At 35.1% G+C, this 26,895-nt stretch overlaps 1 protein-coding gene across 3 annotated transcripts in view; it reads right to left on the bottom strand.

Annotated features, from left to right (window-relative positions):
* Window positions 1–26,895, bottom strand: part of RABGAP1L (RAB GTPase activating protein 1 like) — a 706,627-nt gene that overhangs the window by 271,087 nt on the left and 408,645 nt on the right. For all 3 annotated transcript variants that reach the window (XM_057545595.1, XM_057545598.1, XM_057545602.1), the window contains exon 14: window positions 15,716–15,829. In XM_057545595.1, the coding sequence (XP_057401578.1) occupies window positions 15,716–15,829 (114 nt within the window). The remainder of the gene's footprint in view (window positions 1–15,715; window positions 15,830–26,895) is intronic.

Genomic DNA, 26,895 nt, shown 5'->3' with positions numbered 1-26,895 from the left:
AAAACAGAGTTCTCAACTGGCTGGTTGAGTAATAAAGACATACCTAAATACACACACAGAGCCCCATGACAAAGAATGGGAAACTTACTGGTACAGGCATAAGGAAATCTCTGTCCAATCATTAGCTGACCACCAAGCAGCAACTTCAGTGGCCACACATGACAAAGAATATAGACTTCACAAAATTAGTTCACAAAAGTTACCAACCAAGCTACTATAACAAACAACAACAACAACAACAAAACCTGGCAAACCCACAGAGACAGAAAGTTTAATGACTGACAAGGGCTGAGGGCAGGGATGATGGGGTATGACTTCTAATGAATATAGGGTTTCTTTTTGGAGTGATGGCAACATTCTAGAATAAATTAAATAGTGGTGATGGTTGCATAAACTCTTGAAAATACTAAAAACCACTAAATTGTACACTTATTCAAAGGGGTGAATTTTATGGTATGTGAATATCTCAATTAAAAATGTATGTTTGTGTGCATATACATGCATATATATGTCTATCTGTATATTTATATGTACATACATTTCCTAGCCCTGTCCACTGAAGTGACTTGTGCTATGACATCCCAATAGCAATGAATACATGTAGCATACAGATCTTGGTTTCTTACCATTTTTGACTACAGAAAACGGGGCTCCTTGGAGAAATGGCTAATCATAAAACTAGGGCACAGAAAAAATCTTGGAACATCTTTTTGTCCAGAAAGAAAGGCAATGCTCCAAGAGTGATAGAGTATGTCTATCACTTGAAGGTCTTAAAGGTCTCCCACTGTCTAACTGGGGACAATCTGAGCACCAAAACAAATAATGATAGTAAGAGAATATAATCCCCTGAATAAAATGAGGATTCATGAGTCCATGTGAATATGATAAGTAATAAATAAATGGAAAGTCTGATAAGGAATGGGATATTTACATAGTTACAAATTGTCTCAAAATACTTATTAATTACAAAGGGAAAAAGAGTAACTTTATAGCAGAGAAGCAGAAGGTAAACAGTATCCTATTTATGTAATCAAAGTGAAAATGGGAAAAACCACAACTCTGGGCTACCTGAGAGAAAGAAATAAGAGCAGATCATTCCTTCTGTGTTACTCCTGCCAAAGATGTATAACCTAAATCTAACCATGAGGAAACATCAGACCAATGAATTTGAGGGACGTTCTAAAAAATGACTGGTCTGTAATCTTCAGGTCAACAAAGTGAAGGAAAGAATGAGAAACTGTTCTAGATAGAAGGAAATCAAGAAGGCAAGACAACCAAATGAAATATGTGACTCTGAACTAGATCCCTTTTCTATAAAGGATAATATTTGGACAATTAGTGAAACCTGAAAAAGACTAAGCCTTAGGTAGTAACAATATATCAATGTTACTTTCCTGATTTGGATGTTGTATTAAAGTTATGTGGGAGAATATTCTTCTTGCTTGTTAGGAAACACCCTGAAGTATTTGGGAGTGATGTGGCGTCATGTTGGCAAATCATCCTCAAATAGCAGAGAAAAATAAAATTCTGTACTTGCAACTTTACTCTGTGTTTGAGATTGTTTTAAAAATATATAAAAATATGGAAATATACATACATAGATATAAATAAGTTTGACAGGATCATTAAGTCTGTTGATTCTAATAATAAAAACTTGGAGCTTAAAAAAAAGGTTATTAAGTTTTTCCTATATGCTGATAAAAGGGAAAAGGATCAACATAAGCTCTAAAAATAGATTCACTGATATGAAATAATCTAAACACTGGTGATGAGAAATGTAGAAGGCTAGATGTTCTCACAAATATTCACTCACAAAGCAATTTTCTTATCTAACATGGCTGGCAAAATTCCTAGATGTAAGTTTCCTTTTATATAAAACTTTAAAAAAAAAAAAACCCTTGGCAACAACTTAAAAGTGAACTGATATACCCAGTTTTTATAAAAAAGGAAATGTAAAATAACTCCCATATCCTTAAAAAAAATTTTAATGTCCCTATTACAAGAAACTACTGTGTGATTATGGTGAATTACTCAGAAGGTTTAGTTTATACTCTTGGATTTCTGATTTTTAAAAAATGGTACATAAAGGACATTATGAAGGAACTCTACAAAATAAAGAAAATCAGCAGCCATGCTCTGAAGAAGCTTAACCTGAATGTTTATGAATAAAATCACAGAAGAAGGAAATGGTAGAAATAAAGAGCTTTTTCAGAGTTTATACACATTAAATTTTCATCTAAAATATCAGTATGGTGACCATGAAAATGCACCCCTCAGAACTCCAGCAGCAAGGAACATAATTGACCAAGGGTCTCAACTGCTGTGCACCAAGCAGTTGCACCAAGATCACACTTGCCATGGGCTGCTCCCAATTAATGACTGAGCACAGCAAGAACACTAAGGCAGGTCAGCTTCTGGGAGAAGTGGGAGCTCACAGGCAACCCCAGTGGCCTTGCCAAACTTTCCTTAAAAGTGCACTACAGTCTAAGACACTTCCATCTGACCTTCTTTCCTTCCTCTCTTCTTCTTTCAGGGTCAGACCAGCACTGTGGTCCAATGGCTCTCCCAGCTTCCTTCCCAGTTTCTCTTACAGGCATTTCCCCTAATACATTTTTTTACAATTTAATCCTGTCTTGGTGATAGGCTTCCTAAAGGACATGGAATAACACAGTCAGTTTCATCAAGTCAAGGCTGTAGAGTTAATTATATTGACACCGGATAACTGGTACTGCACTCTGCTCTCTGGGACAAAGAAAAAAATGTCAGAGACAGCCTCTTCCCTCAAAGACTGAACACACTGCAGAGAAGACGTAAATGAAATTAATCAGATACTGTTCAAAACATAATCCACAATAACCTAAATTTTACAGAGTATTTTTCATCTGTAAATCACTGTGGGTAGAAGTGGGTAGGACAAGCTTCACAAGGGAAGTGGGCAACTAAGATCTGGACAGATGGGAAGGAGGAGGAGAGCAATTCAGATTCACACCCTTCCAAAGTCTTTAAAAGATGCAGGAAGAGCTCTGGTTAAGGAGGAGGCTTCAAAGTTATAAAGACATTGCCAACTGCATAACAATTAGTAAACAGGAAATAAGTGTCCATAAGTCTGTAACTAATTAACTCAGAAATAACTGAGAGTGTATTATTTAGGATATTTAACGCATCTGAATCTGGTATAGAAATAGATCTCTATTTCGAGAAAAATCATAAATTCAGGAGGTACCATGAGTAGAATTTTATTTGAAGGTTCTTTGTGCATGTCTTTGCAGGTTAGTGTTGTTTTTCCTTTTCTCTTTTAAAAAGTAATCTTACTTTTCTCCTTTTCCTCAAAGAGTAATGTTTTCTAAAAAGAGTGACTATAATCAAACACTTAGGATATACTCTAATTCCTGTGTTCTAATTTTATACATTTTTATCATCCCCATAATCCCACCCTTTCTCTTCTTTATTCTAATAATGGTGTGACGGCTTCAATTAGACTTATAGTTGAAAGACTACAGGCTCCACAGAAACTACAAAGCTATTTCAAGAAAAGCTCTTATGGGGCCAAGCACATAAAGAAATTTTTAAAATCTCTTCAGACACTCTGAAGGGCATTACAAATCACTCATTCTCTTTCCAGGACTCCAGCTTCACAAACTTGACCTTTTTATTGTTACAGTTGCAGAAGAACTCCACATTTAAAATAAAATTATATCTTCCCAGTTGAGCTCTGACTCATAGAATATGTGTATTAAAGAGAACAAAACCCTCCAAAACATCCCTAATGTATGACTTCAGTGATACTAACAAATATAAAAATGTCTTTGAAATATTTATGCAAAAGCTAAGCATGAAGTTAACCCCCAAACACACACATACACACACACACACATACACACACGAGTGAAGCTTTTCAACTTTAGGTTAAGATTTCTTTTTATGTGTATGTATATGTGTAAGCATGCATCTGATGTTCTGAATAGCTACAAACATATTTGTCCTTGGCAATGAAGCAGAATTAGCCAATTCTTTTAAAACATAATATTTGAAATGAGTGATTTAAAGGAGGGGAAAAAAACTAAATAAGCTCTTACTCTGAGAGATTAAGATTTATCAGTATGATAATCTATTATCCCACTGTAAACAAGATCATCAGTGAAAGTTTTCCCTCTCCTCCGGAAAATCTGAAACTATTAACCAACAATATGTCTACTGAAAAGTTTGAGGAAAACATTATAAAAGTTTGATCTCTCGTATTTCCTCACAGAAGCGAAATATATCTTATAGAAGGGGAAATTTGCAGAAAACTGCCTGCAATAATGCTAAGAATAGCTAATCAGAGATTTCAGTGGTTTCATACTGTCAGGGACATGAAAATTAAAGGGTAGGTGCCCATCAAAGAGGAAGGTCTCCAGTAAATACCTCAGACTTTTAGTTGAGATCCTGGAAACTCACTCTCTAAGCAAGAAACAGTCAAAACTGGCTCAAAGGGATACACCATACTCCATCTTCCTACCAGAGGAAAACTGAATCTGCTCTGGAGTAAAATATCAATAACATCATCCAAAGCCTTTATAATTTTTCATACACAAGACCCAGAATTCTATTAAATATGATCAAGCATGAAAAAAAAAGAGCAAATAAATAAAAATCAAGAGAAAATAGGAATACATTCATAGGTGATCAGATATTAGACTTTATTGGACTTGGACTTTCAAATAACTATGATTAATCTGTTCAAGAAAATAAAAAAATATTTTCACCAAGGAACTGGAATCTACTTTTAAAAAGAATCAAATGGAAATTCTAGAACTGAAAAATAAAACAACAATAATTAAGAATTCAATAGACTGGAGAAAGGATTAGTAAAAAATATCCAGATGGAGCCACCAAGAAAGGATGGAAATATATTAAATAGGGTAAAAGACATAAGGGATAGTAAAATATTAGTACTTGGACATCCAGAATAGAGGACAGAGGCAAAACAGTATTTGGGGAGATATTGGTTAAGCATTTTCTGAAAGTGACAAGCTATGTCAAGCCACAGATTCAGTAACAAACTCCAAGCAGTATAAAGAAAACCACACCTAAGACACATTATAGAAGAAACAAACATAAATAAAAAAATTTAAAAGCAGAGGAAAAAAGATGCATTACCTTTAAAGAAACCATGATAATACTGATAGCCATCTTTCAACAAAAATGATGAAAGCCTGAAGACAATAGAATAACATCTTTAAAATCCTAAGGAATAATAACACCAACCTAGAACCAAATGAAAATATCTTTCCAAAATAAAGACAAAATTATGAGGTTCTCAGAAAAGTAAAAAATGAAAGAATTTTCATCAGCAGACTTTCACTAAAGAAATATTAAAGACAGTTCTTTAAGCATAAGGAATATGATCTCAGATGTACTCAGGCAATGCAGAAAGAAATGAAGAGCACAAGAACAGATACATAGGTGAATAAGTCTAAATGAACACTGATGGTTTAAGACACAAAAAATAACATCCTGTGCATGTGTTTGGGGGGGTACTGATACACAAACATAATTAGATACATGACAAAAACAGAACAACAAGCAGAAAGTGGTACATGGAGTTAAAGAGATATAAGTTTCTTGCATTATCCTGGAAGTGATCGATGATTTAAGTGATTGATCACTTAAGGTGTGATTGATCATTTAAGGTGGATTCTAATAAGCAAAGAATGCACATTGTGATCTCTAGGGTAACTACTAAAAGCAAAAAAACTGCATAACTAATAGTTACAGTGTGGAAAATGGAAAAATAGAGGAAAAAATGAGTAACAGATGAGACATATACAGCACAAATAGTGAGATATTAAGTTTAAAATCAACTATGTCAGTAAGTTCATTAAATGTAAATATACTCAATACCCCAATAAAAAGATAAGATTGTATATAGTTTAAAAACTCAATTATAAGATGCTTAAAGACACACTGTACATACAAGGACTCAATTGAAAATGAAAGGATATTAAAAGTATTACAATGCAAAAATAAAGCTAAGGTGGACATACTTATATTGAAGTTCAAACTAGCAACAAGAAAGACATTTTATAATGATAATAAGGTTAATTCAATATGAAGACATAACAATACTAAATATGTATGCACTTAATAACATAACCTCAAAATACATAAAGCAAAACTTGGCAAAATTAAAAGGAAAAATAGACAAGTCCAAAACTCATAGTTGGGAATTTTAGCACAACTTCATCACTAACTGATAGAACAGACAAAAACCAAAACCAAAAACAAAACACACAACAACAAAAAGAGTAACTCTAAAGAAAATCAGAAAAACATGATTACAAAGTTTATCTAATTGAAACCAAAACAGGACATGTTCAGGTCATAAAGCAAGTCTCAACAATCCAAAGTTTTAAAATCACACAGAGCATATTTTTGACCATAGTGAAATTAAGCTAGAAATCAATACCCAAAAAAAAGAACTTAGAAATCAATGAATGTGATGGACCAAAGGAATCACCATGGAAATTAGATAATATTTAAAACTAAATGATAATAAAATATGGCATCAAAATTGGAGAGGTTACAATGGAATACTACTCAGCAATAAAAAGGAATAGAACACTGAAACACTCAATGACATGAATGAATCTCAAAAGCATTATGCTGGAGAGAAGCAGAAGTATATGCTGTATGATTCATTTACATTAAATTCTATAAAATGAAAACTAATCTATAATGGAGAAAGAAGATAATGGGGTTACCTGGGATCAGGTATAGGTGGGGGGATTGACTGCAAAGGGGCATTAGGGAACTTTTTTGGGTGATATTAATTTTTTTTAACATGCAGAATTTTATTCAAGAAGAAAAAATGCAGATATCAATGAAATAGAAAGTAAATCTATAATAGATAAGATCAACAAAGCCAAAAGTTGGCTCTTTGAAAAAACTATTGATAATAAAATTGATGAACTATTTCTTCAATGCAATACCAATCAAAATCCTCAAAGCATGTTTTCTCCTCAAAATCTGCCAAGCTGATTCTAAAATATGGAACTACAAAGGACCAAGATAGTAAAAATAATTTTTAAGCAGAACAAAGTTGTAGGCCTAGCACCACCAGATAATAAGACTTCTTGTAAATCTATTTTAATTATAATAGTGTGGTATTGGTATAAAGATAGATAAGCAGATCAATGTCATAGAGTGGTCCAGAAATGAAAACATCATTTTAAAGAGATATATGCACTCCCATGTTTATTGCAGCATTAGTCACAATAGCCAAGATATGGAAACAGGCTAAATGTCCATCAATGAATGAATGGGTAAAAATGATGTGGTATATATACAATAATGGAATGTTATCAGCCATGAGGAAGGAGGATATCCTGCCATTTGGGACAACATGGATAAACCCTGAGCACATTATGCTAAGCAAGATAAGTCAGACAGGGAAGGACAACTGCTATTTTATATCATTTATCTGTAGAATCTAAAAAAGTCAAACTCCTAAAAAACAGAGAGTAAAGTGGTGGTTACCAGAGGATGCAGTGTGTAGGGGGGAGATAAGATTGATGCTCCTTAAGGGTACAAACTTGCAATGAGTTGTAAATAAGACATACAGATCTAATGTACAGTATAATGAAAACAGACAATATTGTACTATAATCATCAAAGATGTTAAAAGACTAAAACTTAATTATCCCATCCACTAAAAAGATAGGATAATTATGTAATGTAATAGAGGTGCTAAATACCAATACAACAGCAATCACATTAAAATATATAAATGTATCAAATTAACATGTTGTAAAACCTTAAATTTACATAATATGTCAAATATATTCAACAACAACAAAAAAGAAATTAAAAAGAAAGCCAGAATTAGGGAAAAAAGAAGAATGGTCCAGCTACAGACCCATGTATACATGGACCTGATTTTTAACAGAGATGCTACAGCAATACAATGGAGAAAGAATGATTGTTTAAAAACAATGCTGGACGCATTAGAAATACATATGGAAAGAAAATAAACCTTGACTTCTACCTTATACAAAAATCAATTGTAGATGGATCAAAACCCTCAATGTAAAAAGCAAAAGAATAACATTTCTAGATTACATCAGAGAATATTTTCTTGACTTTGGGCTAGGCAAATATTTCTTAAGCAGGACACAGTAACACTAACCACAAAAGGAAAGATTAATAAATCTCGCCTCTTTAAAATTAATAGCTTCTGTTTATCAAAAGATACCATTAATACAGTAGAAAAGCAAGCCATAGAGAAAACATTTGCAACACATATATCTAAAAAAGGATTCATACCCAGGATATACAAAAAAATCTCCTACAAAGCAATAAGAGAAAACCCAGTTGTTAAAATCAGCAAAAGACAAACAGGTTTGTCATGATAGAGGATATCCTAACGGACACCAAGCACGAGAAAAGATGCTGATTCTCGACAGTCATCAGGGAAATGCATGTGAACCACAATGAGATAACCACTACACAGCCACCAAAATGCTTACAATTTAAAAGTTTATCAAGTTTTGGTGAAAATCCAGAGCAACTGGAATGCATATACACTGCTATTTGAAATGTAAATGGTTAAACTTTGAAAACTTGTTTGGCAATATCCACCAAAGGTGAGCATGCCCATATCCTTTGACCCAGAAATTCTATTCCTAGTAGATATCTAACAGACATGCATACATATGTGCACAAAAACATTATTAATACAAGTGTATACATACCAGCATTATTCATAACTGGAAACAACCCCAAATGCCTAACAAGAGTGGAATGGGTAATATATTGTGATATAGTCTTGCCATGGAATATTATGCAGCAATGAAAACAATGAATTCCTGTCATACAGGAATATGGTTACATATTCAATACAATAATATGGTTAAACCTCATAGACAATGGGAACAAAAGAAACTATACACAACAAGATACATTTTGTGAAATTCAATTTTTTAAAGATCCAAAAGAGGTCACACGTATGACATGTACAATATGGGAAATATAGTCAATAATTATGTAATATCTTCATCTGGTGACAGATGGTAACTAGACTTATCATGATGATCACTTTGAAATACATAGTAGTATCAAATCACTATACTGTGTAACAGGAACTAACATAGTGTTGCAGGTCAATTATACTTGAAGAACAAACAAACAAATGAGGATCAGATTTGTAGTTACCAAGAGGCAGGGGGTGAGGAGAGGGAACTGGATAAAGGCAGTATGTTATACATGAAAGCTGTTAAGAGAGTAAATCCAGAGAGCTCTCATCACAAGAAAAAAAAATACTTTTTCTATCTCTTTAATGTTGTTATCTGTATGAGATGACAGATGTTGACTAAACTTATCGTGGTAATCATTTCATGATGTATGTAAGCCAAATATTAGGCTGTACACCTTAAACATATAGAGTGTTGTATGTCAGTTATATCTCAATAAAACTACAAGGAAAAAATAAAGTTCAAAACGAGGCAATACTAATATATGGTAATAGATGTCAGAATGCTGTTTACCTTTGGGGGAAGTAATTACTAGCAGAGAAAATAAGGGAGGCTTCCAGAGTGCTGGCAAAATGCTTTATCTTTGTCCTAGAGCTTACACAGCAGTGTTCACTTGGTAAGAATTCACTGAATTATAGCCTCAATATTTGTGCACTCTATTATGTGTGTATTAAATGTTAGACTTACTAAAAATTTTTAATGGTAACAATGAGACCTAAAGTGACTTTTAAGGAAACTATTCTTTACAAAGATGAAGACCTAACATGGATGAACCTTGAAGGTATTATGCTAAATGAAATAAATAAGACAGAGAAAGTCAAATACTGTATGATCTCACTCATATGTGGAATCAAACAGAACAAAACAAAACCACAACACCAAACTCAAAGAAAAAGAGATCAGATTTGTGATTACCAGACTACCAAAGGTGGGGGTGGAGGAAGGTGTTAAAAGGTACCTATGGGGATCAAATAACAACATGTACAGAAGTGCTTTCTAACCACAGTGCTTCACAAGTTTCCACTGTTACTGTTGTGAGTATGTCAATCATCATCTGAATATTAGGAAGGTACTCCAAGCCTTCCTGTATGGCCTGAAAGAATTAATTTTTCCTTAAGAAAATTAATTTGTTTGAGAATACTCTGCTATCCCTCAAGGTCTTCTGAAACCACTTAATTCACTGTTCATTAGGATGTGCTGGCAAAGCAGAGTGGCCCCAGGGGCTCAAAGGGCTCCTCAGCAGCCCCCCCGTTTGGATCCGCCTTAAAAGGTTACTGTAATTCAAAGAAGCACGCCAGCAACCCAAGGGTGAGAGAGGAGGTACACAGAGAACAGAAAAGACCTGCTTGATTCTCCAAAGGCTGCCTGATTCCCCCTAGGTACTGCTCTAAACTAAAACTTTTTGGTGCATTTTGATCCAGGAATGCCTGTCATTCCACACCAAAGAGCCCTCATTCTGGGGCCAATCAGGTTCCAAGGACATGAGTAGGAGGAATCTCACAGGTTGCTCAAGCTGTTGGTAAAACTGGGCTATGCAGAGTGAAGAATAGCGGGCTACAATGTGTTCAGAAAATCTGTCATTAAAACTAGGGATCATTCAGGAACCCCAAGGAAGGGAGCTGCATTATGAGTAGTCAAATAGATAGAAAACTATGGAGAGTACTGTCGACTCCATGAAAAACAATTCAGCCCTATAATCACAAATACCCCCATAAATCTAGAAAACAATATAAATAATGTATGATTATATCCAATTTCACAAGAGTTGGTGATCATTTACATTCTTCAAAATCATGCATCAGATCACTCATTACTTTGGTATCAAAATAACTCCTGAAATGCTTTAGTTCTTATATTAAATCCAATCCTGTTTTGAGAAAAATATTTGCGCGACAGGGGTTGTTTATTTTTGTCCTTCTACAAACCATTATACTATCAAATTATTAACCCAGATGAACAAAGGTATTGATTTCTCTGTAATATATTCAACCCCCCCCATTCAGTTCACAGCCATAGCCTCTTTGATATAAAGCAGTTGCTGTAATCAGAAAATGTGAAAAAGCAATATGTCTCAAATTAAATGGCACAAGAGTCACTTCAATCTATTCTGTTGTGAACAATGTTTTAGCTAATTACTATGACTGACTCGTCTTAGGTCTTATAAAGAGATGTATATCTAGAAGTAAATCACTAAATGCACTACATTTCATGTGTGCATGAAACACACTCCCAAACATAATAACAGAAAGCCAGGTAAAGTTTTCAAAGTAAAATCACATTCCTTTACAGTCCTGGTATTGATAAACAGAGCTAAGACCTAACACAGGAATTAACTGTTAAATTCTGCATTCAATATGTTATATTTTGGAAAAAAAAATTTTAAACAACACTTAAAATCATAGCAAATTGTAATTAGAATAATCTTATCACACCCCACACACTTACTGAGGAGGAACTTTAAAAAGTGATTTTCCCGAAGTCTTAGATCTGCTTAGAGGAGGAATCAAGACCAGAACCAGATCTCTTAATGTTTAGTCCTTTAAACTATGCCAACCTGTCTCCCAAATAAAACCAGATTTTACATCATATGTAAATTAGAAAAGTCCTAAGGATACTTGGGGAGGAGTCGTATATTTTTCCTCCTTTAAAGGACATTATTTTAAAATATGTTAGTGACAAAACTAACAGGAAAGAAAGGAGGGAGGAAGGGAGGAAGGGAGGGAGAGAAGGGAGAATAGAGGGAGGGAGGAATGGAGGAAGGAAAGGAGGGAAGGAGGGAGGGATGTCAAAACCATCTCATTTCCAGAATCCTATGAATCCTATTATACTTTCAGTTCTACTTCCACACATAAATTTATGACAACAGAAGAATCTTTGAACCACTTCGATTTCCTCCTACTCTGAAAAAGATATTAAGAGGCAAAAACTAAAATTGACAGGGTCATTAAAACATGACAGCGAGTTTTAACCGTCCTCCCTCTAATCTGACAGTTCAGATCATTCCTCATTTCACCAAAGTCACAGAAAACTTTTCAGCTCCAAAGTCAGACTCTTATATCCTTGAAACCAGAGTTGATTTCTGTACTTATTCTAACTGAAATTCTCTCAGTAAACTTCTGTCTCAATTTAACAGCACAGCATATTATATTTCTAGAATAGGCTCCATTGATGAGGAGTTGTCAGAAATAAATGAGGTAATATATACGGAAACACTCTGTAAATTTGAAATTACTATAACACATGGAAGGTACCGTATTAAAAAGAACTCTATAAGTGTGCTGCTGATGTGAATACCGCCATTCTTAGTGGTAAATCATTAAATGCATTTCGTTTACAATCAGGAGTGAGACAAGGATGTCTACTATCATTACTTCATTTGAGCACTGTAATGGAGGTTCTGGTCAGTGCAGTAAGACAAGAAAATAATTAAGGAAAAAAAAAGAATAAGAATTGGTAAAGAAGAAGCAAAACTGTCCTTATTTACACATTATATAACAAAGTGGCTGATTTAAGGTCAAGGTTTTATTAATGTTTCTTCAGTTTTGTGCAAGGTATCCAGAATGGAAACTCAGTTTTATTGCCAAGAATGTGAGGTATGATGTTAGATATTATTCTAAAAATAAAAGTGATAGAACAGGTAGACCACACTCAGTGACCTTAAAAGTCATACATGGTAGTATAAAGGCCATATGGCTCAAATTGAATACAAAAAGCAAAGGAAAGTGGATGTACAAACTTGAGAAGAATATCCAATTCTAAATTACTCATAAGTAGGCTCTCCTCTTTGTGATTATCACCACCATCTGAGGTTTCCCTGCATGAGGACTGGACTACTAAATCATAGTAGGTCAAGAGGAGAAGGAATTGTGTCGATTAAAAACCAAGAGGTCCGTAGGAACCCAGAAAATTTTGGTTTCTCTGACATTTTCTGATATATTCATCTCTGCTCTCCTCCATTATCAAAGGCTATTGTAAAGTTATGTTTAGGTAGTATGTATTTTAGTACAATATTAAAAGCCTTATCAATTTGTATTTACTACCTTGAATTTTGTAATGTTTTTAACAGGATTCTTTTGTTTTCCATAAAATTTAGTGCAATTTAAGCTACTCAGTAATTATAATATGTCTTAGACCTATATTTTTATGATATTCTTTACTCAGAGATTTAAAACTGTTTAATCATGTTACAAAATACACATTGATAATTTTAAATGGTTACACAAGCTGTATGAATGTATAACAAATACTTTCTAGTGAATTCAAGGTTGGATTATCTGCAATATGAAAGCAAGGGGTATCAGCTACTTAAATGCACCAACTATTTAACTTTTATCTTTGTGTTTAGTAGTGTTTCAGATATTTCCCCTCTAAGTATTACATAATGAAGCAAATACTGTTTTTACTACAACGGAGCAAAACTGTAAGGCAGAGGCTGCAAGCACATAGAGCTTTCTGTCTTAGCTATGTGAAAAAAAGTATCTAGTATCAGTCAGAGAAAAATTGAGAGAAAAGTTACTGAATGACTGAAAATATACTAAATGCTAGGAGAAAAATGTTGTTCCATAGACTATAAGCCAGACCTTCCTAAATAACTTAGAAACTATATAAATTTTGATATCTTCCTTACACAAGCCAGAGACTAATTAGCTTGTAGAATTTCAAAACTGGTGGAGGGCTTCCCTGGTGGCGCAGTGGTTAAGAATCCGCATGCCAATGCAGGAGACATGGGTTTGAGCCCTGGTCCGGGAAGATCCCACATGCCCTTAAGCATCTAAGCCCGCGAGCCATAACTCCTGAGCCCATGTGCTGCAATTACTGAAGCCCGTGCGCCTAGAGCATGTGTTCCGCAACAAGAGAAGCCACGCAGTGAGAAGCACGCGCACCGCAATGAAGAGTAGACCCCACTCGCCGCAACTAGAGAAAGCCCGTGCACAGCAACAAAGACCCAACGCAGCCAAAACTAAATAAATAAATAAATTTATTTTTTTTTAAAAATGGTAGAAATTTTTTTTTAATAATTAGGTTTTCCTTTCACAAGCGTATAATGAATATATTATATATTTTTTTGTGGTGTTTGATGGTTTTTGGCATTTTAAAAACTAGATGACATATCATGTTCTAGAAATTAGTACACTCTCAGACTTTAAGTTAGTTATGCATTTCTAGCTCTAAATGATATATCCATATAAAAACAGATTTCTGATCAGTGTGTACGTTTATAATCCTCCAAAATGGCTACATCAAGAGAAAAGAAAAAATAAAGACAAGACAGGAGTAGGCAGAAGGCTAAAACACAAACATGCAAGAAGGATTTTAGGCAGTGTGTCATTTGCAGAATTAAACATCAATCCTACTTGGTTAGCATATGCAGGTAGTACTTTATAAGTGCCATTTAAAAAAAAACAGTAAATATTAAATGATATTGATATGTGAGTATATTTCTGACTACCTACTGGCTAATTTTTGCTACTTAATAAAAGGCTAAATTTGATTATTCAGAAACTTACTACCTAACTTGAAAATTAGCCATGGTGTTTGTTTTTTCTCCATATTATTACAAGATTTTTGGTGTTGTTCACTATTCATCAACAATCTCTAGTGGAATGGTAGGTAAGGACAAATGTTGAGTATACCCATCACAATTTGCAGGGCATCTTAACTTTGAGGATAAAGGGCAAAACTTTATTTGATGGAAATTTTGCAGTTTTGAGTCTTTGGCCTCGATTAGCATGGACAATATAAGTTAATGATATATAATGATTTGAAAAGTCATTCTGCATTTCTAATATAACTTTGAGAAATTAATAATCTGATAGCTATTCTCCACTATTAAACACAGAGCCTTTTTTATCCAAGCAACGCATATTTACTGAAAGTCAGTAAACAGTTTTCTTCCAGATCTACTAATGATGAGGGAGAAGAAAGATTTCAAAATGGGATATAAAAACTGCACAAAGATGTATGACGTGACATAACTCAGAATACATCAACAATATCACAGAACTTGCCAGTATTCAAAAACGGGTGCCACACTGTTTCTTTTTTTTTTTTTTTTTTTTAAAGATTTATTGATTGATTGATTGATTGCTATGTTGGGTCTTCGTTTCTGTGCGAGGGCTTTCTCCAGTTGCGGCGAGCGGGGGTCACTCTTCATCGCGGTGCGCGGGCCTCTCACTATCGCGGCCTCTCTTGTTGCAGAGCACAGGCTCCAGACGCGCAGGCTCAGCAGCCGTGGCTCACGGGCCCAGCCGCTCCACGGCATGTGGGATCTTCCCAGACCAGGGCTCGAACCCGTGTCCTCCGCATTAGCAGGCAGACTCTCAACCACTGCGCCACCAGGGAAGCCCCACACTGTTTCTTACTCTTGTCTACTGTCAAAAACTTGAGACAACTGCCACATTACCTTGTCAGATGAAGAGTCATCAGGACTCCTCTGAGCCTTTACTGCAGTAGCCTGAGAGGACCTTCTGTTCCTCTCCTGTTAGCATCAAAGTCAAACTGAGGTCATACTACACCTCTTCCCTCACAAGAAGGCACAGAACATGCAGCCCAAACGTCACCCTCAGGACTCAGTACTGAGGATCTGGTAGTGTAAGTATAAAGCAGAGAACACGGCACAGTGCAAATCTAAAAATCTTTAAGATGGGTTCCTAAAATATAGCCCTATATAATAAGTTAGAAAAAAATAAAGTGGAGGGTCCTACCTTGCAGATCTTGTACAGAGATTCCTGGCCATCTCCTCCAGTATCTTTAAAGTAATCATGTGCAGGAAATGTACGATGAATATCTCGAGTAATAACACTCTCCTGGGCTGAGTCCTAAAAAAAAAAAAATAGACTTGGTCATTAATTTAAAATTTCTTTTTTTTTTTTTTTTAGAAATTTCATGTAACGTCTGAAACATTTATATTAACATATTTCCATACATGTTTCCATACAAATACAAATATAAGATTTTTAGAAATTTCATGTAATGTCTGAAACATTTATATTAACATATTTCTATACATATTTCCATACAAATACAAATATAAGATTTTTAGAAATTTCATGTAATGTCTGAAACATTTATATTAACATATTTCCATACATATTTCCATACAAATACAAATATAAGATTTTTAGAAATTTCATGTAATGTCTGAAACATTTATATTAACATATTTCCATATAAAATTTCTTAATTATGAAAAATAACGTTAAAAAATTTCAAACAGCACAAAAATAGTATGCTACCCTCTCCATTAAAAACAAAAACAAAAACAAACAACTGCCTTCCATCCCAGACCCATAGTCCCATTCATCAGAGATAAATACTATCAACAATTTCTTTTGTGTCCTTTCATCCATCTATCTTTAGACTTGTGACTGTGTGTTTATGTGAGGGGGAGGGGAGGGAGGGAAGTTGTATACACACATCTCCATCCTTTGCTTTTTGAAGCACAAATAGAAGAAAACTATCTGCTCTTTTCACTTAATGGGATAATTTATAGAATATTCTTGATCAGTACATGCAAATGTATTTTATTCTCTTTAATAGCAACTCTTAAAAAGAATGAGGCACACCTGGATATGAACATATCATAATTTATTTAATATTTTCTTATTAATGATTTTTTTGCATTTTTTCTATTTATATCACAAATAATATCACTAGGAACATTTTTATGCATACATGTTCAAGATATATTCCTAGAGGTGGAATTGCTAGGTCAATGAATATGCATTTCCATTGTACCAACACATAATCCAAACAGTGGTAGAGTATGTGTTTCTCCACACCTGCCCCACACCAAATATTATTTGACTTTTTAATTTTTGACAATCTGATATGTGAAAACTCAGACCATAGTCATTTAAAAAATAAAAAATATTATCAATCTTTCCTCCCAATGGGTAATTACCCAACTCACTCACTTCAGAAAATAAAAAGCCCTCAAACCAACATATTAAAATGACATATGCTTTAAAGATAAATCTAGAGGTTTTTTGTTTTTTGTTTTTCCAGACAGATTCAAGATCCAAAAGTTCAAAAGTAAGTTCTAAGCCTTATAAAAAATGATTAATCACTCACTTGATTTTATTTTACTTCTGTAAATGTTTTTATCTGTTTAAATGTCAAGAAAATGGGATGGGACTACTTCTACCAACCCGAATAATGAAAACATTCTGCACAATTAAAGAAGCATCAATGACTACTAATGCAAATTTAAAGTATTGTTTAATGTCTCGCTCCCATAGAGATTTGAACAAATCCCCTCTTTCAGTTAAAATCAAGAAAAGAAAAAAAATGAGTTTTAATACATGAGTTACTTTAATAATGCTATTTCTCTTTCTCTAGCTGAGAAGTACATAAGAAGGAAGTAGTTGATTAGCTCTAAGTTAAGCCAGTGCCTTCTCTTGCTGCCTTTTTCATTTCAGCTGCTATATCATGCTGGGTGGTAATTAAATCTTATATCACGTAGAGAAAGGATGAAAACTGAAAAGTTCCAAATTTGCTAGCAAACGTCAAACATATTACAAACCAGTCCAGAGAAAATTCTGATGGCTTACCGGAATGGAATGCTAAAACCGAATAAAAATGCAACTTTCAAAAAATTACCATAACTTAAGTAAAAGGATACCTAGAAAGTTTGTATTTATCACAGTAAATGTAATTTCTAATGATAAAGAAAACTGGGGTGAGATAGGGGGTTTAGAATACGGTAACTATAAAGGTAATGTATAAAGAGATATATTATGAAATGTATGGTTTATCGGGTCTGTTATGGAATCTAAGCCGGGGAATCTGGTACCAGGCAGATGAGTTTTCACTGCCCAGGTTTTCTCCAACAAGAAGGGTGCTCTTTCCACACAGTAAGTCTCCACTTACAAACTAATTGAAAAAATAACCAATGAAAATGTTACTCCTCCCAAGCTGAACTATTTTAGGGGCAAACATGTCGAATGGTTCACAGGATATCTCTTTTTGCACTTTTTGAGATGCTGAGGGAGAGAAATCATTGGACTATATTCCCTAGAAACTGCCTACTCTACTGGCATCATGCTGTGTTTAAATGGTACCAACAGCCTGATTCAGAGAAAGGGAAATTGAGCAAAAATTTCTAGGAAGTAACTTTGTATAATACTGATTAATTTTTTTCTATGAATACTTGAATCTTCCTTGTCTGTTTTAAAAAATAAAGGGGCAAAATCAAATGAAAATAAAAATCATAAACTTTTCTGTACTTAGTAAACTTTCCCTTCCTATGATTACTTTTAAATGCTTTCTACATATGTGTGTTTCTAGAGTTTTCTTCCTGCATATTGCTCTCAGTAGGCTAAGGGAATAATTTCTGGAACTTCACTTTATAAACTAAAGAAGCTATTTTTCTACATCATTCACTGATCCCTCTCATATAAGTGAAGGTTAAGAGGTACACTAGAGTCTTACAAATAGACTAATATGAATGAAATGGCACACTAGATTAGAGAAAATAATCGTGTTTTCAAAGCAAAAGCTAAAGTTAACCATCTCCCAATTACCCATACTGCTGAGAATAGCAACAGTATATATTCAGGAATCCACATCTAATCCCCCAAATTTACTCACTCAATCATTAAAGTATTTGAGTCAGGGAGTCACTAAACCTAACGTTGTAAAAGGAAGACAAAATCATTTTTCTCTTCAATATTCATTCCTTTTTTCTTTTTTTAAAGACTTATTCCAATTATAGCTGTCAACTTTTACAAGAAATAAAATGAACAGAAAAGGACAAAAAAGAAGCCAAATAATTCACCATCCAAATATCTGGAGTTAAAAAGTTTCATGTGAAAACCTTTTTAAAAATATAACTAAAAACATTTTATAGCACAACCAAAACTGATACGAGGTCATTTTCTTGGAAGGTCCCCATAAGCAGAGTCTCCTTAAGTCCTGACAATTATCTTCAGAATGAGAAGAGGGAAGAATTCACTCTCTCATGGACAGCTAATTCACCAATATCTAGAGACTCACAACTTTACCCACAATCTACTTCCCAGTAGATGTGTCTCCCATTCTGATCCTCAGTCCAATATGGTGGTTTAGTGGCTCTGGAGCCAGACAAGCTCATTGGTTCGATTTCCGGCTACTCCACTTAACACCTATAGTATCTCAGACAAGTTATTTAATCTCATTAAACTCGGTTTCCTCATCTGTAAAATGGGATGGTAATACCAAATTTATGTTGTTTAGAATAAGATAACTTGTGTAAAGTGCTTAGCACACTGCCTAGTATAAATTGAATACTCATTAAAGAAATAAATAAAAATTATTATTATTATTATTCACCCTTTTAATTAAGAATCACATTTAATTGTTTAAAAATTTTGGTGAATGTATATTTTAGACATCCATCTGTATTTGTACACTTTAAATAATGAAATAAACCACTGTTTTTCTTTGGATATCATGAACATTATGATTATGAAACCAATACCCTTTGAGCTTTCAGCATGATGATACATTAATGCATACACACCCTCTTCTGAATTTTCTATCATGTATCTTATGTGTCTGAAATTATCCTTGTTTCTACTAATCCATGAAAAAAAGCAAAAGTGAACAATTATTTGGATAAATTGATGTTTTCATCAACTGATATACACTCTGGCCCCAGCCTTGCATATATTCATGCAAGAAAGGAAGATGTACACAAATATACCCAGAAAAAAGACTGGGAAGTACAGGGTATGGTAAAAGCTAAATTTGTCAGAACAGCTACCATCTTCATTCATTACTTTAGAATTCAGCTTCTGAGGATCAGAGAAGGGTTGAAGTCATGCTTAGGGAGAGAACAAATGCCACTGTCACTATTGCATGGCTCCCTTCTGGACCATCACCATCAAGGAAGTAACTATGGGCAAAGTCCTTGAGATCATCTTCTATCCTGCCTAAGGAGGCATCAGGTTGGGCCACACATAAAAGCTGACCAGAAGCAGGCAGCAGTAGTGAGAGGTTTAGAAGAAAGTCTTTAAGGTTGAGTTTTATCACCCACCCAGACACACACCCCTGACACTACCATCATGTAGAAATGAAATTTCTATTTAGTTTATCTTTCAAGGATTTTCTTTAATTTCCAAACTGCTAAGTCATAAGTCAAAACTTATCTTAAAAAATACATCAATCCCTAGTGTGATAAAATCCATGGCCCAACAGGGGATATAATTCAGCTTGTTGAAGATCAGTTTAAAACCAACTCTAAAAGGTATGATAAGTATCTCAATTAACTTTTGATCATTTTAAGTGGAGACAATTTATAGCCTGTTATCAAGAGTATTACATGAGCTGTTCTTCCAGTATAATGTATATACCCTGACATCTTTGTAATCCTCTTAATTCCTATTTGAAGAGAATCATCACTTACTTGCTTGTTGTGAGAAAGAAATGAATACAGCATTGAAGTGTCAACAAGTATTAGGAAGACAGGTTTGGATGACCATACCTTATTATTTCTTAGGAAACAATTTCTAGGCTGTCAACAACTGGAAAGGTATTTTAATGAGGATGAGTGTTTTCACATGTGACCTTAGCACCAGATGAAGTATAAAAGTAATGTCCTGATAAACAAACTCCTTTGGCTGTACCCTGATTTGCCACATTTTTACAACAATGACAGCATCTTTTCTTATTAATCCCTATTTTCAAATCCAAACTATAACTGCATTTTCACTTTTCATCTACTACAAAATCATTTCAACTTTGTAAGTATCATGTCAACTTGTTAGTGTCATTAGAAATGCCAACGGAGACCATGCGTAGCCACAATCAGTCAGCAGATAAATGATTCAGAGCTTTAAAAAAAAATGACCTTAAAACGTGTCTGCTATTCCTACTCCACAGGGATCCTCCTTTAGTTCTATGTTGGAGCTAGATCTATGGTAAAACATCACAAACTAGTCAGCTTACATGTCCCTGAAAGCAGATGGGTTTGCAGTGGTGGGTCTGATTTATTTACCTTGATGTTTGCCAAAAATCCAAAGAGGCAGAGATGAAAGGAGAAAACATAAAAGTTCATTCTAGTTTCAAACATGCTACTAAAATCACCAGCTAGAAACAGTAACACAAAAAGGTTGGATCATTGCCAGCCTTCTTTCCTTGAATATGGGGGGAAAATCTCAGCATAAGCAGGGTAATATGGAAGCAAAGAAATAAACGACAACTAAATCATATTGTTAGCAAGCTGCTGCCTGGGCATTGTACACATATGCTGCCAAATGTCTCAGAATCAAAGCCTGACACAAAGGTCAAAAATATTAAGCCATATTCTGCTTTCACCTAGAAAGAAATCTCCTAGCGGGGAGTAGCAACAATGAGAACAAAGGGCAGGGGGGAAGAGAAGAGAGAGGAGAGGAAGTAGTGTCTTCATAAGACCAGTCAATATTCATGATGAATACCTTAATTCTGAAGTAAGTGCTGGGACTGCAGTGGGAAGTATGTGAATAGAATAAAGCAATTCTTTGGAACTAGAAGACTAAGAAGCATTGCAGCCTATGAGCACAGCCTGGATTTCCCAGAGATCCTACGGAATCTAGGTCAGATACCTCTCAATCATGAATATGTGGGGTTACTTTTAGACTCCAAATGCATCTATAGCCATATTTGGATATGTCCTCATTTCCAGGGTTGCTGACCACTCATTCTCCCAAAATAAAGGTTCAACTGGGGTACTTGACAGTCTTGGAAACTTGTATCAACAGGCAATGATAAACTCTGCAACTCCTGTTAAAATGAAGCACAATAGGGCTTCCCTGGTGGCGCAGTGGTTGAGAATCTGCCTGCCGGTGCAGGGGACACGGGTTCAAGCCCTGGTCTGGGAAGATCCCACATGCCGCGGAGCAACTGCGCCCGTGTGCCACAATTGCTGAGCCTGCGCGTCTGGAGCCTGTGCTCTGCGGCAAGAGAGGCCACGATGGTGAGAGGCCTGCGCACCGCGATGAGGAGTGGCCCCCGCTCGCCGCAGCTGGAGAGGGCCCTCGCACAGAGGCGAAGACCCAACACAGCCATAAATAAATAAATAAATAAATTAAAAAAAAAAAAAGCACAATAACTGAACTCCATGCTATTATTTTCCAAAGATGTATTTCTAATTTTGCATTATTTTAAAATTATTAATTATAATTTTTATCAAAACAGCCCTTTACACCCTTTTAAAATAAATAAAAAGTTTAAGTGCTACATATTTACTAACCAGTGTGTAAAAATAACTCTCATTTTTTCCACAAAACTTTAAAGAATGCTTCTGATAACCAGCATTTGATAAACACGCTTAGTTTTGCCTAATCATTACATTTTATAATTTTATTAACTTTGACCATGTAAACACTAGTTATTGTTTTTATAGGTTGAATTTTTTTAATAATTTAAAAAACATTCTACCATTCCTTCAATCATTTTAGATGCTTCTCTTTGAAACTCTTTGAGCTCAATTAACCTTCTTGAATTGAATGACATAAAAATTGAGTGTACATAAAAAATTAAGCTTTCTATTTGTGGCATAGTTCAAATTTGTTCACGTATTCAACACATTTCTGAGTACCTACTAAGAATCAGACACTATTTTAGGTGCAGAGGATATAATTGTTAGCAAGTCAATGTCCCTCCCCTATGGACTTTATGTTCTAGTAGTTGAGGAAAAAGACATAAAAAACATGTATATAATATTGGTTAGTGAAATGTACTACAAAAAAAAAACGATAAAGATATAGTGAGGAATAGGATGATATTTCAGGTAGAGTGGGTTTGCTTCTCTCAGTTAGTGTGCAAATATTTAGAGAAAAACCATTACAGGCAAAGGTTTGGAAAGCATGTGCAAAAGCCCTGAGGTGGGAGCAGGATGGCAATACTTCTCTGGACATTTTCCAGCATTTTGCTGACCTTTATGTTTGCAGATGCCTTCAGTGAATTGCTAAAAATAACTCTGACACTCTCTTGGATTAACATGGTTACCTCAGAAATTTGTTAGTATAAATTAGATTATTTTTATAAGATGTTTTAGCTCTTATATTTGAACAATGTATTCGTAGTTGCACCTGTCTGTATGAAAGCTTACTGTTCAAATATTTATCTAACACTTACCACGTGCAAGACATTGTACTAGGATCTACAGGATCAAAAAGGCATGAGATATAGTCCATAATGTTCCTAACTTGCAAGAGGTTAAGATCTACTTGTAAAGACAAAATATCAATGGAAGGAACCATATGCTAACAGCCAAATAAATGATATACGAGTAACGTTAGCTACAGGAATTCAGTAAAGAAAGTGACTATCAAAGGGTTCAAGTGGTGAAAGTGGGCTTCCGCAGGAGATGGGGCCTGGGCTGAGCACTGTAGACAAGATGGGCTCAACAAAATTGAAAGATCTCAAGAGAATACAAGTGTGGTGTGAGCAGAGGCTCCAAAGCAGGGAAGCACTTGGCATGCCCAGGAAATATGATTCTAACTGACTACAGAAGGAAATTTATAAAGGGCAAGTTGAGTGGGATCTAGAATATGGAAATGTAATCTTGAATGAAGATGTTTTAATCCTGCAGACAACAAGGAGTCATTTCATCTGCCATGGTCTTTGTAGTCACATATTTGTGAACTATTGTTTCAGTTGGGCCTCATCTGCTTTTATTATCTGAAAGAATTGTGTGTAGTGAAGACCAGCCTTACCCAAAAAGAGAACTGGCCTTTGCCATTGGCTTCTAGGAGGTGATCTCTAGGCCCTTGCAAGTCTAATAGGAGGTCTTTGTTTGCATGTGGGCCTTGACCACTCAACAGCCTAACAATGTGACTTACCATGGGGCTTTGGGGCATGCAGTATTAGTTCTACCTATGGAGGGGCTGGAGACTAAAGGTCAGTCACGTGAGCAGTACATGAATGAGCCCCTGTGAAAACTCTGGACAAGACTCAAGTGAGCTTCCCTATCTGGCAATACTCCACGCATATCGTCACACACTGATGTCAGGAAAGCTACATTGTCCATGACTCCATGGGGAAAGGACAAAGGAAGAGCCGTGCTTGGTACTTCTCCTGGACTCTGTCCAATGTACTTCATCCCCTGGCAAGCTTTAATCTGTATCCTGCAGCTGTAATACAATGTCACCATGAGTATTACAGCTTTCATTGAGTTCTGGGAGTGCTTCTAGTGAATTACTGAACCTGAGGGTGATTTTGGTAACAACTTGACACAACTAGTGTTAGAAGTAAGGGCAATCTTGTGTGGACTATGCTCCCTCTCTAACTTTGAAATTGGTTAAATTCTAACATGTTGGCTATCAACAAATATGAAGTTTTTCATTGCGGTATTCCTACCAGTAAATTTTCTCTATTCAAAGATATGTATCATTGCCTGCCTTTTCATCTATCTCTGACAAAATACTATTTACAATAAAATAGTCCTCCAATACCATGTTAATTCAGATGACGTTTTAATGTAGAACCTCAAACGTTAAAAATGTTGGACCACTATTGACCACTGGCCATCTGTTCAATGAGCTCCTCAAAAATCTATATGTAATCAGTAAAGACCATTAAATTAAAAGTAGGTCACACAACTACTGATATGATCCTCTAATTAACTTGTATAAAGGATCATCTGGAACCTCAAAGGAGAGTGAGTATAAGTAAACAACAACTACATCCCCAAGTAAATGTCAATAATATGTATATTTTAAAAATCCTTTAGGATCAATGAAGTTACTCTATACTGGGATGTGGGTTTCAAAAAATCCAATTAATTTTTATATCAAGTCAGTTTACATAAAATTGCCATTTTACTCCTTTTTGTAACAGTACATGTTTCCATTAATATAAGTTTTTACTCACAAGGAGTAGAAGATGCACTGATCACTACAAGAACAATAACAAAAGAAATAGGAAGGGCTAAGAACAGAAGGATTTGTTCCTGAGAGACTATAATAGTTCTAGTTCTCAATTATAAAGGTCATTTCAATAAATTAAATATTCTAATTTAATATAGAAAGTGTACAATAAGGCATTTTTTGTTCATAATTCTCTATCCAAGAGGGTCAATTTCTGTTTCTCCAACAGACTTCTCTGGAAGTAGTAGCAATCTTTTTGCAAGAGGGCACATTTGAAATCTGATTAATCCTTTCTGGAATAAAGCCAAATAATGAGTAGAAACCTAAAGATTTTTATCTGCACTGTTTTTCTCTATATGGACTCAGAAATGAGCATTACTATTCTAAGACTTAGAGGATCTAGGTAAATATATTCCAGCTCCTTGACACAGTATATTCCTTTTTTAGTTTCTTTGCTGATTCCTCCTCTGCCTACTCCTTATCTGATGGTGTTACATCCTTAGCATTGTTCTGTGCTCACTCTTCATGCTCTCCCCAGGAAATCACATCCACTCCTGCAACTTCAACTACCATCTGTCTTCTCTCTCCTGGATCTTTACTAAAGTAGATGCCAAACCTTACTGATTATCAGAATCATCTGAAATTTTATTTCTGAACCCAAAACCCCAGATTTCACCTAGATTTAATCTACCAAATTCTCTATAGTACTTCCAGGCAATCTGTATTTTTTTTTTTTTTTTTTTTTTTATAATTTTTTTTTTTTTTTTTTTTAATGAGGATCTTGAATCAGATGCGTATGTTTTTGATTGATTGATTGATTGATTGATTTTGGCTGTGTTGGGTCTTCGTTTCTGCGCGAGGGCTTTCTCCAGTTGCGGCAAGCGGGGGCCACTCTTCATCGCGGTGCGCGGGCCTCTCACCGTCGCGGCCTCTCTCCTTGCGGAGCACAGGCTCCAGACGCGCAGGCTCAGCAGTTGTGGCTCACGGGCCCAGCCGCTCCGCGGCATGTGGGATCTTCCCAAGCCAGGGCTCGAACCCGTGTCCCCTGCACTAGCAGGCAGATTCTCAACCACTGCGCCACCAGGGAAGCCCGCAATCTGTATTTTTAACAAAGATCTATGCAGCCTTGAGTAAAAGTTCACAAATTGTTATTTGGGAACTACTGGTCTAACAGACCTATCATTCCACATCTAAAACTTAACAAGTCAAAAATTCAATTCAGAATTTCCTATATTCTAATTCTCAGCAGAGTGAACTTCCATGTCTGAGCTGACATACAAAGAGTTATTCTAGGAGTCTTCTCCCTTTTCCTCTCTTAATCAATTTGTCCTTTGGTCTTCTACTCTGCTTTTTTAATTAACTGGTACCCATGTCTGAATATCCCCACTTGATTGCCAACCCCAGCTAGACTACAATCAGTTCTTATTTATCTTTGTTTCCCTTGCGGCCTGAGACTTCAGTAGGTGCTTCATAAATGGGTGCTGAATAAATCAGAATAAGTGAAGCAGGCATGGGAAGTATGTATGTATTCCCTATGATGAAGAGACTCAAGTTTTATAATTTTTACTTTGAGTTTTCAATTCTCTTTTAACCTCATTTAGTCAAGAACAGTGACAAAAGGAAATAATTTGCACCAAAACCAAAGATGATGACAAGGAATCATAGACTTCCAAATCAAAATTTCACAGCAAAATGCATACCAAAATGCTCTTGCTCCTAATACCAAAGAAGACACATGAAAATAATTACAGATATTATATAAACTACAAAAAATCAAAATGGATCTCTATCTTAAAATAGAAATTAGAAATTCTACCACTAATGGAATTGCCAAAAATCATCATTACAGAAAGCTGTTTGGAGTTTTCTCACTGAATTTGATGTCATTTTATACGAAAAGCCATAAAAGATAAAGACACACTCAAGTGCTGCATTTAAAAAAAATTAGTCTTTTTACTTTAAAAGTGAGAGAGACGAATCACATAATTAATGTGTTTAAAACCCTGCTAGAAGCAAATTACATTAAATATGATGTTTTAGAAATCTGAAGTATC

This window comes from Balaenoptera acutorostrata, chromosome 1, assembly GCF_949987535.1.
Source record: "Balaenoptera acutorostrata chromosome 1, mBalAcu1.1, whole genome shotgun sequence".
Taxonomy (NCBI): Eukaryota; Metazoa; Chordata; class Mammalia; order Artiodactyla; family Balaenopteridae; genus Balaenoptera; species Balaenoptera acutorostrata.
Note: the sequence above shows the minus strand (reverse complement) of the source record. Positions and strands in the feature narration are given on the sequence as shown.